The sequence below is a fragment of the Perca fluviatilis genome, chromosome 5, assembly GCF_010015445.1.
Source record: "Perca fluviatilis chromosome 5, GENO_Pfluv_1.0, whole genome shotgun sequence".
Lineage (NCBI taxonomy): Eukaryota > Metazoa > Chordata > Actinopteri > Perciformes > Percidae > Perca > Perca fluviatilis.
In genome coordinates this window covers 32,404,748-32,417,784 of record NC_053116.1, presented here as the reverse complement: position 1 = coordinate 32,417,784, position 13,037 = coordinate 32,404,748, and the positions used below count along the sequence as shown (strand labels likewise).

The 13,037-nt window shown below is 41.9% G+C and overlaps 1 protein-coding gene across 1 annotated transcript in view; it reads left to right on the top strand.

Annotated features, from left to right (window-relative positions):
• cpne9 (copine family member IX) overlaps positions 1 to 4,721 on the top strand; it is a 98,002-nt gene extending 93,281 nt beyond the window's left edge. Inside the window, exons 19-20 of the mRNA XM_039801739.1 lie at positions 799 to 872; positions 3,732 to 4,721. Coding sequence (XP_039657673.1) covers positions 799 to 872; positions 3,732 to 3,914 — 257 coding nt within the window. The 3' untranslated portion in view covers positions 3,915 to 4,721. The remainder of the gene's footprint in view (positions 1 to 798; positions 873 to 3,731) is intronic.
• The last annotated feature ends 8,316 nt before the right edge of the window (positions 4,722 to 13,037 follow it).

Genomic DNA, 13,037 nt, shown 5'->3' with positions numbered 1-13,037 from the left:
GGACCCCACAACTTTAAAGGGCTGTTTGAGGGTTAAGACTTGGTTTTAGGATTAGGGTTAGAATTAGGTTATGGTTAGGGTGAGGGTAAGGGTTAAGGTTAGGCATTTAGATGTGATGGTTAAGGTTAGGGTAAGGGGCTAGGGAATGCATTATGTCAATGACGAGTCCCCACAAAGATAGTGAAACGCACTGTGTGTGTGTGTGTGTGTGTGTGTGTGTCTAATTGCCAGACCTAATTGCCTCTATTTGTTATTTGATCTTTCTTTAGTCTGTGTACTCCATTTCTGAGTGTTTTTAATCTCCTAGCATGTGACTTTAAGTATTACACTGTCAGTTCTGGTGTTGGTCCTGTTAATGTGTGTTTGTTTGCTGATTTGACCTCACGTTGTGCTCAGCCACCTTTCCATTGCAGTGCCACACATCCAGGCTGTTTTGTGTCCTTGCCAGAGTGACTCCAGACATACACTGTTGTGCAGGTTCTGTTTTTGAAGATTTCTCAGACAGGACTCCATCAGAGCGCCATTTCAGACCAAACACCTTTTCGGCCATAGTTGAAACTGCTGTCTGAAAGCGCTGCTGTACTTGACAGAATTATTTTCCTTTTCTGACCTGTAGTGTAATCGTGCATCATTTTTGCTTAAGAAATTGCATTTTTGGTGCACGTGTTCTGACCATTATCCGCCAAATACATGCTGTGCTCCCATTTAGCAGTTACGTTCTGAAAATACGAAAGAACATTCTGTACCGTCTTTAAATTCTCCCTCGGTGGTTCTCTCTGTCACTTTCTCTCCTTTCAGCTATGGAGGAGCTGGATGGAGATGAGGTGAGAGTGTCCTCCAGAGGACGTCTTGCTGAGAGAGACATTGTACAGGTACTCATCATAATTCTGTTTACTGTCGCAGGTTAAACTTGAGCATGTTTTTGTCAACAACAGCTGCATGGGGGAGCTATCCTCGGAGGAGGATGGCTTGCGTTAATAACACACTCTTGGGACGGCCTCATACAATATACAGTACAATACCCATCAACAAGCGCAGTGTCTTGCTCAAGGGTAACACTACTTTTACTTGTCCACACAACTCACAACACTGTTCAGTATAAAATCAAAGGGTCCATTCTAACCGATTTAATCCCACATTTTTCTCAGTGATGTGCCTACATAAATTATAAAGCAGTCTCACAACGGAATTCGTTTAGTATTTTTTCTTATTCAGTGGAAAAGTTCCTGAAAACGGCTGTTATAGATAAATAGTTAAAGTTATCTCCTTCAACTGACCAGAGGTAGCTGAAAGTGTGTGTTGGTTGCTCAGCTCGCTGTCGATGCTGGAGTTTGGTGTGTGATGGCATACCAAGTTTTGACAAATTACTTTACCATCGCTAATAACAATGAATTAACTAATAACAATTTTTGGAGTCTGTGAATAGATTGAGATTTGTAGATAGTAAGAATAGCACTTCTTGTGTGAATCAGGTTTTTTCTCCCACACCTATTAATATTAATAATAATTATTATTAATAGTGGTCTCCAGAGCAAAGTCTCACACTTCTCCTCCTTACACCAAAATCAGTGCGTATATGCAGAGTTTCTAAATGTGGGGAACCCCGTTAAAAATAGGTGACAAACTCCTTTCCCATTGCCAGTAGACGAGTATGGCTTTCTGTTTTTTTCTTTCAAAAAGTTGCATGGAGACCAGTGAAAATGTTATGGTGGTTACTTCTTTTTTAAATCTGTTATGCTGCATTCACATGGAGGCAGGTAGATGGCGGACAGACTTTTGAAAGGAACGGGAAAAACAAAGAAATAGACAGAATGGCATGTTGTGTTGTTCACAATGCTGTCTACCCTTACCATTGCTAGTATTCTCTGCCGCCCTCACTTAATTTTACCGTCCTGCTCGCATCCTTTTAAATTATATCCCGGGTTTGCGTTACGTCTGCAAAAAAAAAAAAAAAAAAAAAAAAATTTAGAGGCAAAAAAAAAAAAAAGAAGTGAGTAGTCTCCCAAAGTGAGTGTGTTCTGTCTACAGTTAAGTGAAGAACAGCCGCCCTCTTTGACAGCTAGCTATCGCACCGTAAAAGGGGCGAAAATTAGCGTGTCCAACCAGGTGTCCTGTTTCCATCACTGCTGATTGGAGCTGCCTGGAGCCTACAATTACCCGTTAACTACCTCAGAGACATTTGTCCCTCGAATGAATGCCAATTGTAACCTTTCCCACTAACCTTTCCCACGCCAGGTGTCAGCAGGGGTTTGTTGTGGTTTTTGTTGTCCAGTGACAGAATCACCCCCACACACACAAACACTCTTCCACATCTATCATTATTTTAAAGTCAACAAGAGAGAGAGAGAGTTTTATAAAGAACAAGCAGTAAGCCCATCAGGGACTGACAAAACCAGGTCTGGCAACAGTAAATAGAAATTTTAGAAAGCCCGATATGAGAACACAAACAGGAAGCAAATGCAATGGCCTCTGATAACATTGTACCTTTGAATTTTTACATAGTAGTGGAAAAGACTGGCGAGTCAGCTGGCAGAGTATATAGGGTACAATGAAAAATGAGCGCTTATAATGATAAATGTATAGTGTCTAGATTTTGAGAGGAGGCATGTGAGTATATAAGATAGCAAACATGTAATTCTAGCCAAATCACATGCTGTTTACTGCAAAATAAGTATCTAGTTCTAATGTCAACATTTATATATGGCCTAGTAAAGTTATAGTAATCATAAATATATTACTTCGTACTCAAAAGGTTTGACTTTATTGGTTTATTTTGCTACGATTAGTGAACACAGAAATGCATTCAAATGATGAAAAGTAAGACATGAAATATTTGCCAATTTCAAGTTATTGAAAAGATTTTTCTAATATTAGGTTAGTCTGTAAAACATTTTTTTTTAGTGTAGGGGAATGCAGAATATCTCTTTACATACAGCATGTGTGCAAATTACAAAAGAGTTACAATACAATGTCCCTGTCATTCGATGTCTGCGCACTGCCGGACATGATAAAGTAGGCAGCACAAATTGCCATCACATATAAGATTACATTGATGAGAAAATAATTGAGGGGCTTCACTGTGAGCAGTTGGGGCAAGCGTCCCTCGCCCTCAGGATGGTCATTAATTAAAGCTTCCGCAGCCAGATAAGAAAATCATTTTCTATCAACGATTAAAAATCCATCAGTGATGAGATCAGAAAACACTTTTCTTCCTCTCACGTAATTGTTCCGTAACAGTCCTGTCACGTCTGAATAAAGCCGTACCGAACATTTACATAACAGAAGTTGTCTGTCTTTAACAGAAAGATGAAGCCAGCAGTGTTATGTACTTCATGTCTGAAAAGGGCTTATGAGAACAAAGTCCACGTTATCAGTCTTTATTACTAGGGACTGGCATTGGAAATTAGCAATAGCTATAAATGCTATAGTCTATATCTACGACGTTCCACTTCCGGGATTGCTCCGTTGCCGCATGTTTATTTGTGTTGGAATTTTAAACTCTGGTTGATTTATGAGGACTAGCCGGACCCTCCTCCACAGCGCTGTGAAGGAAGGTCTAGCAAAGCGAGACTACAGTATAAATGCTGTGATGTAGTACATTGGAGATTTGTTGCACACATGTCTTATGTCTTAGCATCTGTCCCTATTCAAATAAACATGAAATGAAAAAATATATATATTTGAAGTGCATTAAAAAAATGTATTCATCTGTTATTTACCCCTGCTTCTAGTTTGTTCCATTCAGAGACTACATTGACAGATCCGGCAACCAGGTCCTCAGCATGGCCCGGCTGGCTAAGGACGTCCTCGCGGAGATCCCCGACCAGCTGCTGTCTTTTATGAAGAGCCGAGGAGTTGAACCGCGACCGGCCCTCTCCACCTCGCCGCTACCGGAGCTACACCGGCATATCTGACACAGCCACGGCCACTCATGTCTGCCTCTCTACCCTGACTCTCTGTCTCTATCTCTCTCTCTCTCTCTCGCTCTCTCTCTCCCCCTTCTGCTTATCTTTGTTCACTGCCCATACAGTTATTTGTCACTTTAAAAAAGGAGCAGAAGGATCGACCCGTGACTTGTCCTCTTCCTCTCTCATCACCGGTGAACAGGCACATCACAGCGACACAGCGGGCGCTCATCCCTGACTGACCCACTGCTGTTCTTCACCTTCTCTTCTCTAACTCCCCCCCCTGTTATATAGCTTTACTTTCCATTTACTGTATGAAAGAGCAGTGAGACTGAGCCATGACTGTCCCCCTTCCCCCCACTGACTGTCATTCAAAGCTTGACTTTTTTAATTTGTCTGTTAATTCTCCATCACCAGGCACGTGTTCTGCGCAGAAACGTTTTTTTTTTTACATTTGTGTCCTTGTCCTCGGGAAGTGTTGACACTATAGTCACATTTGGCAGGAGTCCCAGGAAGTGCAAGACTTTAAATGAAATTGAAGCCAGTCCCAAATGAAAGCAGAGCTCTTGTTGAGCAATACACACCAGCTTGTATCAGATGCTTTGGGGGGGGGGGGATTTTTGGCCGAGCTTTTGACTGTAATCCATTGGAGTAATTGGTCACCGTGAGGACAGGTGTGTGATTTATACTTTACCATCGTCATTATCAACACGCTATGCCAAATCTTTTTAAAACTTAAATAGAGGCTGCCCAAACAATTATTTTAATCCAGGGGTGTTTCAAGCTGTGAGGCGTGCGGGTGAGTTAAAAGAGGGAGGGGGGACATGAGGCAAAATGACAGGTGCATGTCGGTGTTCTAAAAGCAACGTTCGTAGTTATCGTAGTGTGGCCAGTTGATTTGGTCCGCTTATCGCCACAGTCAGCAGTTAGAGCTGCCACAGTGGCTGTGACATACAACTCATGGAGGCGATTAAGGGACTTCAAACGCCCGATATTTGCAAATTTGCGTCAAACATCATACTCCTTTCCTGGAGTCATGACTCAGTCAAATCTAAACACACATACTGTATATTATACACACATTCCTAGATTTACTGCGTCTTAAGCGTGATTTACGGTTCTGCGGAGGCTCCACGCAGAGCTTTTGCCAGTAGCCTACGTAAGTGGCCTGATGTTTATACTTGTGCGCGTGTGTGTGTGCGTCGATCTCTTTAAGAGAACAGCAGGGCCGGCATGTGTGTGTGCGTGGGGAGTGTGTGGTAGAGCAAGTGAGAGTGTGACGGCGATTAGCTTCAGTGCGATTGCCGGCTCTAGAGGCGTAGTGAGAGTGTCTCCCCTGTGCTTTCTGACCACGGTGGGAAATCTGTAGCAGGAAAAGTTAACCCTCTCCTTGATTTCATGTTGTTTGTGGAGAAGGAGAACCAGGAAATGAGTCGGGGGAAATGCAACGCTACCAAGCCACGGCCCAGCAACGTGCGTCGATAACACGTGTAGTTACATTTTTCCAGAGATGCATGTCAGGCTACGGCATGGGTGCAGCGTAGGGTCTGTGTTGCCACGTACCTACGTACGTAGCCACAGCGTAGATTTAATGCAGAAGCATAAATCACGCTTTACACTGTCCGGGATATCATTATCTTTGTGTGCATTGTGAATAAATGTCTATGAATATGCTTAGAAATCATAGAAGAACAGAACTTGCATGAGAATCATCAGGTTTTAAAGTTTTCCTCAGTATCAAAGTACTCCTGTGATAGTCTGAACATGCATGGGTATACTGCAAACATGAACTGCTAATAGCTGATTCTGCATATTTTTTTATGTCACAAATTTGTCAAAATGTGAACAAATATAAGCAGAAGAAACTGGGCTCAAGTTGTAGCCCACAGCCAACTGAGAGCCTGGTTATCGCTGGTTCTTATGTCAATAATTATGAATAATAGGAGAGATGAAATCCATTAATATTATGGGGGTGGGGGATGCAGTTGTCTCCATTCTCTCTATGAGCCCACAGTGTCAGACTTTGAAAACCCCTGGTTTAATCCAACAAGATGAATTAATCACAGACCTTTACACAGACACACACACACACACACACACACACACGCACACACACCTCTGTCTGCCATGCCACCCCCCTCCCCACCCCTCTTTGCTCAGCGTGGGCTGAGGCCGGGTGCAGATTCCTCTCCTGCTGTTAGAGAAATGCCAGTCTCTCCGGCTGCCCTGCAGAGAGGAGGAGGAGGAAGGAAGGAAGGAAGGGACAGGGAGGAGGTGGGAGTAAAGAGAAGAGATATGAAGGTGTAGGATAGTGAGAGGGAGATGGAAAGAAAAGAAAAATGGACAAGGCCATAAGAGTGAAGAGGAAAGATACAAGTACGGACAAGGACAAAGGGAAGAGGGAAGAGGAGAGGATCCAGAGATTAGTTTGTTTGATGGGAGGAAAATGGGAGACGGTGGCAGATGAGAGGCTGAGATGGAGATAGTAACAGAGAGAGAGAGAAAGACTATCTCAGTCTTTACTTTGAGTTTTTACTCTGTATGAAAAGTCTTTGTATGCATATGTTTTGGGGAAATAAATCCAAATGAAGGATAAATGCACATTCTCCGACAAGCAATATACCAGACTCCCAGTGTAACGTTTTCCCTATGCATGTCCCTCCCTCTCCCCTGCCATGACTTGACATTTTATTCCCAGGCAGACTGGAGCTGTGTATACAAAGTGGCCAAAGCCTGCCACCTAGTGTTCCTTGTTTATATGGCAGGGTGTCTTTATTATGCATGACTAACTGTACATTCCTATACTAACTCACACAGTACAGACGCATGACCTGAAGCAACTGTCCTTACTGACTGTGAGTGCAGTGAATTCAGGCATCATAAAGAACTACAAACTCCCAACACATGTATGTTCTCATGTGAAATGTGACGGTCTGTTTTTAAAAAGGCGTTTTGTTAATGTCAGTGTGACGATGGTGGCTTAGAGGGGTGTTCATGCTGTTTCATGTGTTGTGTAAGTAAGTATATTGATTTTTATAAACATGGACAACAATTTGCTCAATCGTCAAGGTTTTCTTTTTTTTTTGCATGTTGAGAAATAAAAGCCTTCCAGTGTTCAAGTAGTTGTTGTCATTGCAACTGATTGTCGAAAAAAAAAGAAAAAAGAAGAGAAGCATATCTCGAAGTAATATGCATTTTTTCCTTGTGTAACGGTACATTTTGGTTTGCAGATTTCAGAACTGACTTACTAAGTGTCTTGCAGAAACCCGGTATATTTAGTAAGCAGAACTTGTGAATTTCCCCATCGAGAGACGTGTATTTTTGATATTTTGCAATGATATGGAATGATTCCAGGGTCATAAAAACAGACGTGTTAGGTCTCTGCAAGACACCCAACGGTATCAAAACGTATTCTGATGGCACTTAAAGCCTGTAGTGTGACTTTTGTACAACAAGAGCATTTTTGTCTGTCTCTTATCTTTGTCTTAATGGCTATATGAATAAGTGCATATTCAGCCTACTGACCATAGTGTTTAAGAAATGATCATTTTCACTGTATATACAGTACAGTACATGATGAAATATGTTTCCCACTTGTTTGCTTATACAGTAGAGCTACAAAAGCCTTTTTTGAATTTGTGTCTCTAATAATAAATCTATATTGTATGTTGCCGTTTTTAATGAATGTCTAATAAAAATGTAGTTTGAACTAGAAACCCTTAAAGCGTAACTCTCGTCAAAATGCAACCTAGGGTCTTTTTGTGAACGTAACCGAGTCAAACTTTAGTTTAAAAGCGTAATAAGGACGTAAACACCGTATTCTCGTTTTCGGTGAAATGGCCGTTTGAATGGCAGAGCTAGGGGCACTTCTATGATCGCATCAATATCAACATTTTTAAAACACTAAGAAGGCTCAACACAACATGAAACTTTGCTCCAAGTATCACCAGGGGCTCAACACATGAACGCGAGCATTGAGAACATTGTTTGTGTACACAGAGTTTACTAAAAAAGAGATTTTGAACAACTCACTTTAGCAGTTGGGGTTTACGCTATCGGACATCTTGTCAGTCAAAACGTGTCGATCTCCGAATGCGAATGAACGGACTCCATAGGAGGAAATGTCATTCTTATATGAGGCTCCTTTTTCAACTACAAGGTCAATATTCTTTTTCACTAATGACAAAACAACAAATTATCCGTGCATTTATATGGAACTAAGCTTTAGGAGTTTTCCATCTTTACTCTCCTCCCTGTTACGTCGCATTCGGAGATCGACACTTTTTGACTGGCAAGGTGGCGGCGACCGGAAACACCAACAGCCAAAGTGAGTTGTTAAAACTTTTCTTTTTAGTAAACTCTGTGTACGCAAACAATGTTCTCAATGCTCGAGTTCATGTGTAGAGCCCCTGGTGATACTTCGAGCAAAGTTTCATGTTGTGTCGAGCCTTCTTAGTGTTTCAAAAATAGCGATTTTGATGCGATCATAGTAGTGCCCCTAGCACTCCCATTCAAAAGGCCATTTGACCGAAAACGAAAATATGGTCAAACTTAAAAGTGATGTTTCCATCCTAATTATGCTTTTAAACGAAAGTTTGACTCGGGTACATTCACAAAAAGACCCTAAGTTGCATTTTGGCGAGAGTTACGCTTTAACTGTTTTGTCAAATATGTTGTGTTTTGATATGAGATTTGACTACATCTGTGTTCACTCATATCTCCTGTTGATGAAGTTGATGAACTGCATTACTGCAACACCAGGCATAAAGCGACACAGTCTGATTATTGTATGTTGTTGTTTCTTCCGCAGAACAATAATTTCAAGTTGATTCGTGACACTACGCAGAGTGCTCATGAAAATGTGATCTGGCTTTAAATGGTTGACTCAGTAAACGGATTAAAAGCACTTGAATACACAGGACTATACATGATGTGTGCCTGTTGATTTACAGCACTATCCCCTGTATCTGTTTCCATCTTGTGTTGAAAATAAATGCAGTAGCTGACAGAGAGTTGTGATGCAAATATAAATGTAACACCAAGTGAAAGTGGCTGTATCTATCTGTCAGCAGGGTTGATGTAAGCTGTAATGTGGAAATCTCCAAAACCTTGATAACACTTCAAATGTATTGCGGTCGTAGAATGCTAGTATCATGTGGACGCGCCGACAGTTTTGTTGTCATTACTTAGAATTCCTTAGGAGTGGTACGGTTCATGAAAAAACAGCCGGACCGTTCGGTTCGCTTGTCTCGGTTCGGAGCGTGTGTGCGTCGCACGGTTGTGCAGTACACTGTTAATGTGCACTAACCGCTTACTGCCGTAGTGCCCACTTTCGACACCTATGTTAAAACACTTACTGGAAATGACGAGCGGGATGAGCGTGACGAATGCAACGCATGGCAGCTGATTGGACGAGCGCGTCACGTGGGTCTTGCTGCTCCCGAATTTCAACTCTAATGGCGTCTCGTTCTGAATACGATCTCGTATTTTACGAAAATAGTTCACCAAAACGTGTTTCTGAAAACATTTAAAGCGAGAAATAGGCCATACAGTTGCTGAATCTGTCTGTTTTTTTGATCGACAAAGGTCAGTTTAAAAGATTTTCGTCAGATTTTAAGGCGGCAAGCCGACCGCTCCTCAAGTGGCGTGTGGAGTGCTGCAGGTCACGTCACGTGTAGAAATGGCAAGTGGGAGAGATAAGGAAGGCTGCCCGGAGTTGGAGGATGCGCCAGCATCGTATAAGTCTGGTGTGTGGGAACATTTTGGATTTCATGTTACCTATGATGACAGCGGAAATAAAACAATAGATAGAACTGCAGCTGTGTGCAAGCATTGTGCAACATGTACTTTCTAGCCCTTCTCATTCCGATCGCGTTTTAACTGCTACGGTGGCCGAACCCGAAATTAGCTTTTAGTATCGCCATCGTTTACATGCAGCTGTTCTATCCACTCCAATATTAACTTTGGTCTTGTTGCTTTGCCTGTTGCGTTGTCGTTTTAATTCTCTTTTTCACTTCCGTGGCGACTCCGTTACATGTGCTCCAGAATCTTCAACAGGCTTTCAAATCTGCCGGCAGTCACGAGTAATCTCCCGGCTGGCAATCGTCACGGTGCCACTGAGTGTTAATTAAAGTGAGGTATGTCCCTCTTTGGCTAATGTATTTTAAAGATGGAGGCGCAACATGGCTGCTGTCATTCGAGCGACTCGCTCCTATGTATTCTGAATGATTCTAAATGGCAGATTCTACGCATACGAGAATACTTTGATTAGTTGGTGGAAGTAATTACACATGAATGAGCACATATTTGTATTTTTTTTTAAATAAATCAAATCAAATAATGACATGGACTATATTGACAGTGATGGATATGGCTGTCTGGAGGGTAGGAAACAAATCTGAACACTTTTGTTTGATTAGAAAAATGGTTAGTGATGCAATATTTATGTGTATGTGATTAAAAACATAAAAGTCCCTGCGCAGGGAATAGTTGAACAGGCTGTTTATTATTATTTAATATGCTGTTATGTAGCTAGTAGAAAAAAAAGGGGAGAAAAAGTGACTAAACAGATCACTGCAATTTTCACAGAGGAACAGTCAATGCCGAGCCCGCTGTGACGGCCTATTAAACATAATGAATTAAAGAGGCAGAGGAGAAGCTCTGCTTGGATGTAAACATGCTACTAAAGGACTACGTTCATTCAGACAGACTGAGAAGCAGCTTGGGTAGTGAAGGGCCGCATTGTAGAAACTTTAAACATGCTGGGCAGAAAGATTGTCTCCCCTTCATGTAGGTGCACTTACCCAAAAATGATTTCATTTTCACATACCCACTAGCACATCACTCGCCTGCAGCTCTGGACAACAACAAGCAGATCCTGATGTCATTACTGCGCTCTTTTCTTTTTTTCTTCTTTCTAAACATCATTTTTTTAATGAGTATGTGGAAAGAAACAAGGAACAACATCTGGCAAAAACGTGTGTTTTTAAAGGGACTTGAACAAACCCGGTTTTGTGGGACTTTGGGTAATAGGTCAGAGAGGCTTAGCTCAGGGAAACTTTGGGCAAACAGAAACGAACGCTTGAGGAAAAAAAAATAATAATACAGGAGGAAGAAAGAGGAGGCGCAGTTGAAGTTTGCAGCGAGTTGCTTGAGGGCTACTGGAGTTGGACGGGCTACTGTAGGATTGTGCGCAACACTTTCCAAGAAAATTGCTTTAACTCGTGGTCTCAAACTAAGTATACTGAGGGTTTTGTGCCTGTTCCAAAGTGGTTTCCTCAAACATGAACTGGAACCAGGTTTAAATTTAGCTCAGCAAGGCTATATGATCAGTTACAAGACTGCTAGAATGACTATGCTTAATTCAAGGTGAAAGATCCCACTGTACACGCTGCAAATGAATGCTGAGTAAATAATCAAGGAGACGTAATTGTAAAAGACCCAATAACATGTAGCCTTTCTGGCGTTTTTTTTCCACTTACCTCACTGTTGAGCTGCTTTATAAAACAGCTTTTTGTTGTTGTTGTTGTTGTTGTTGTTGTTGTTTTATGCTCTCACAGCTGAGAGGTGCTGTGGACGGAGTACCAAACCAAAGAGAAACATGGCCAAAGTCGGCACAATCACACGATGTGTAAACCCGTTTACTGTAATCAATTCCTTTTAAAAGGTATAGTTTAAAATTGTACAAAACATGCTTAACTTCTGTTAGATGAGAAGATTTATACCACTCGCATGTCTGGTTGCTACATATGAAGCTACAGCGGCTTAGCTTAGCTTAGCATAAAGACTGGAAGAAAGGGGAAATAGCTAGTCTGGCTCTGTCTAAAATAAAATAGATATACCAACCAGCAACTCCAAATTTAATTTGTACAAAAAAAGAATAGAAAAAAAAAGGAAATCACTAAGCATGACCAAGAAATAGTCCAGACTCCAGCCCCTCGCGAAATGCAACCTTGTTGTCTGAACACTTCAATTTTCATACAGTTTGAACCACTGAGATGGAAAGTGTTTTGAGCTTTAAAAGGTGCTGATGACGTGCTGATGAGGTGATGTTTTTGTTACACAGAACCATCTGAGAAGCCGCCATTGGAAACTGTTTGGGAAAGGGGCAGGCACTTTCAAAAAAAAAAAAAAAAACCTAGCAGGGAATTGGATGAACCATCTGTCTATCACATCATGCCATTGTTATTTTGAACAAACAGTCACGGCCATCATAAACACCTAAACCACGCCAGTATCTGCCAGAAGCTCCTCATCGGATGCTGATTGGTTCGGTAAGCTGGTAGTTCATTCAAAAAAATGCCTTGAAGCCTAGTCTGTATCGATGACGTTTCATTTCCGGTTTATTGTTCAGATGCTGCCGGAAATTCCGCCGGATGTCACTTATTTTCAGCTGGATGTCCGTCACCTTCCTTTTTCTTTGTGTCGGTATTCCAGATTCCGGTCGATTTATGACGAAGACTATGGTTAACTGCTCCTCAGATCTCTGCAGGGTAAATCCAGACAGCTAACTAGACTGTCTGTCCAATCTGAGTTTTCTGTTGCACGACTAAAACAACCTTTAACAAGCTTCAACCAAAACAAGTTCCTTCCTGAGGCTATTTTGCAGAGCTGCGACGGCCTATTAAACGTAATGACTTGAAGAGACAGAGGAGAAGCTCTGCCTGGATGTAAACATGCTACTAAAGGACTACGTTCATTCAGAGAGACTGAGCTACTCAGCGCTGCCAAAGACAAGTGGGATTGGTTTAAAGAAATGCCAATAAACCAGAGCATGTTTTTCCTCCCATCCCAGAATGCTGTGTGGACTAGCCAGACCTTTCTCTGCAGCGCTGTGGAGGCAGGTCTGGCAATGCGAGACAACTCGAAGCCCGACAAGATGGATTTTCGTGTGACGTGTGATCCTGTGATCTCGTGATATCGCCAGAATCTAGCTGCCGTGCGAGGTAACTGGATTTGACAGTATCTATAATTAACCTTTTGGACAGCTGTTTTCCCCTGTCACGGTTTAGAATTTCTGTTTGCTCATTCTTCATTCCCCCGTTTACTTATTTATATGTTGTGTGTAACTCTGCTGCCGTTTCCAACCGTGCCACTCCCATCAGTAGATTCATTTCACCTGCTCATCCTCCC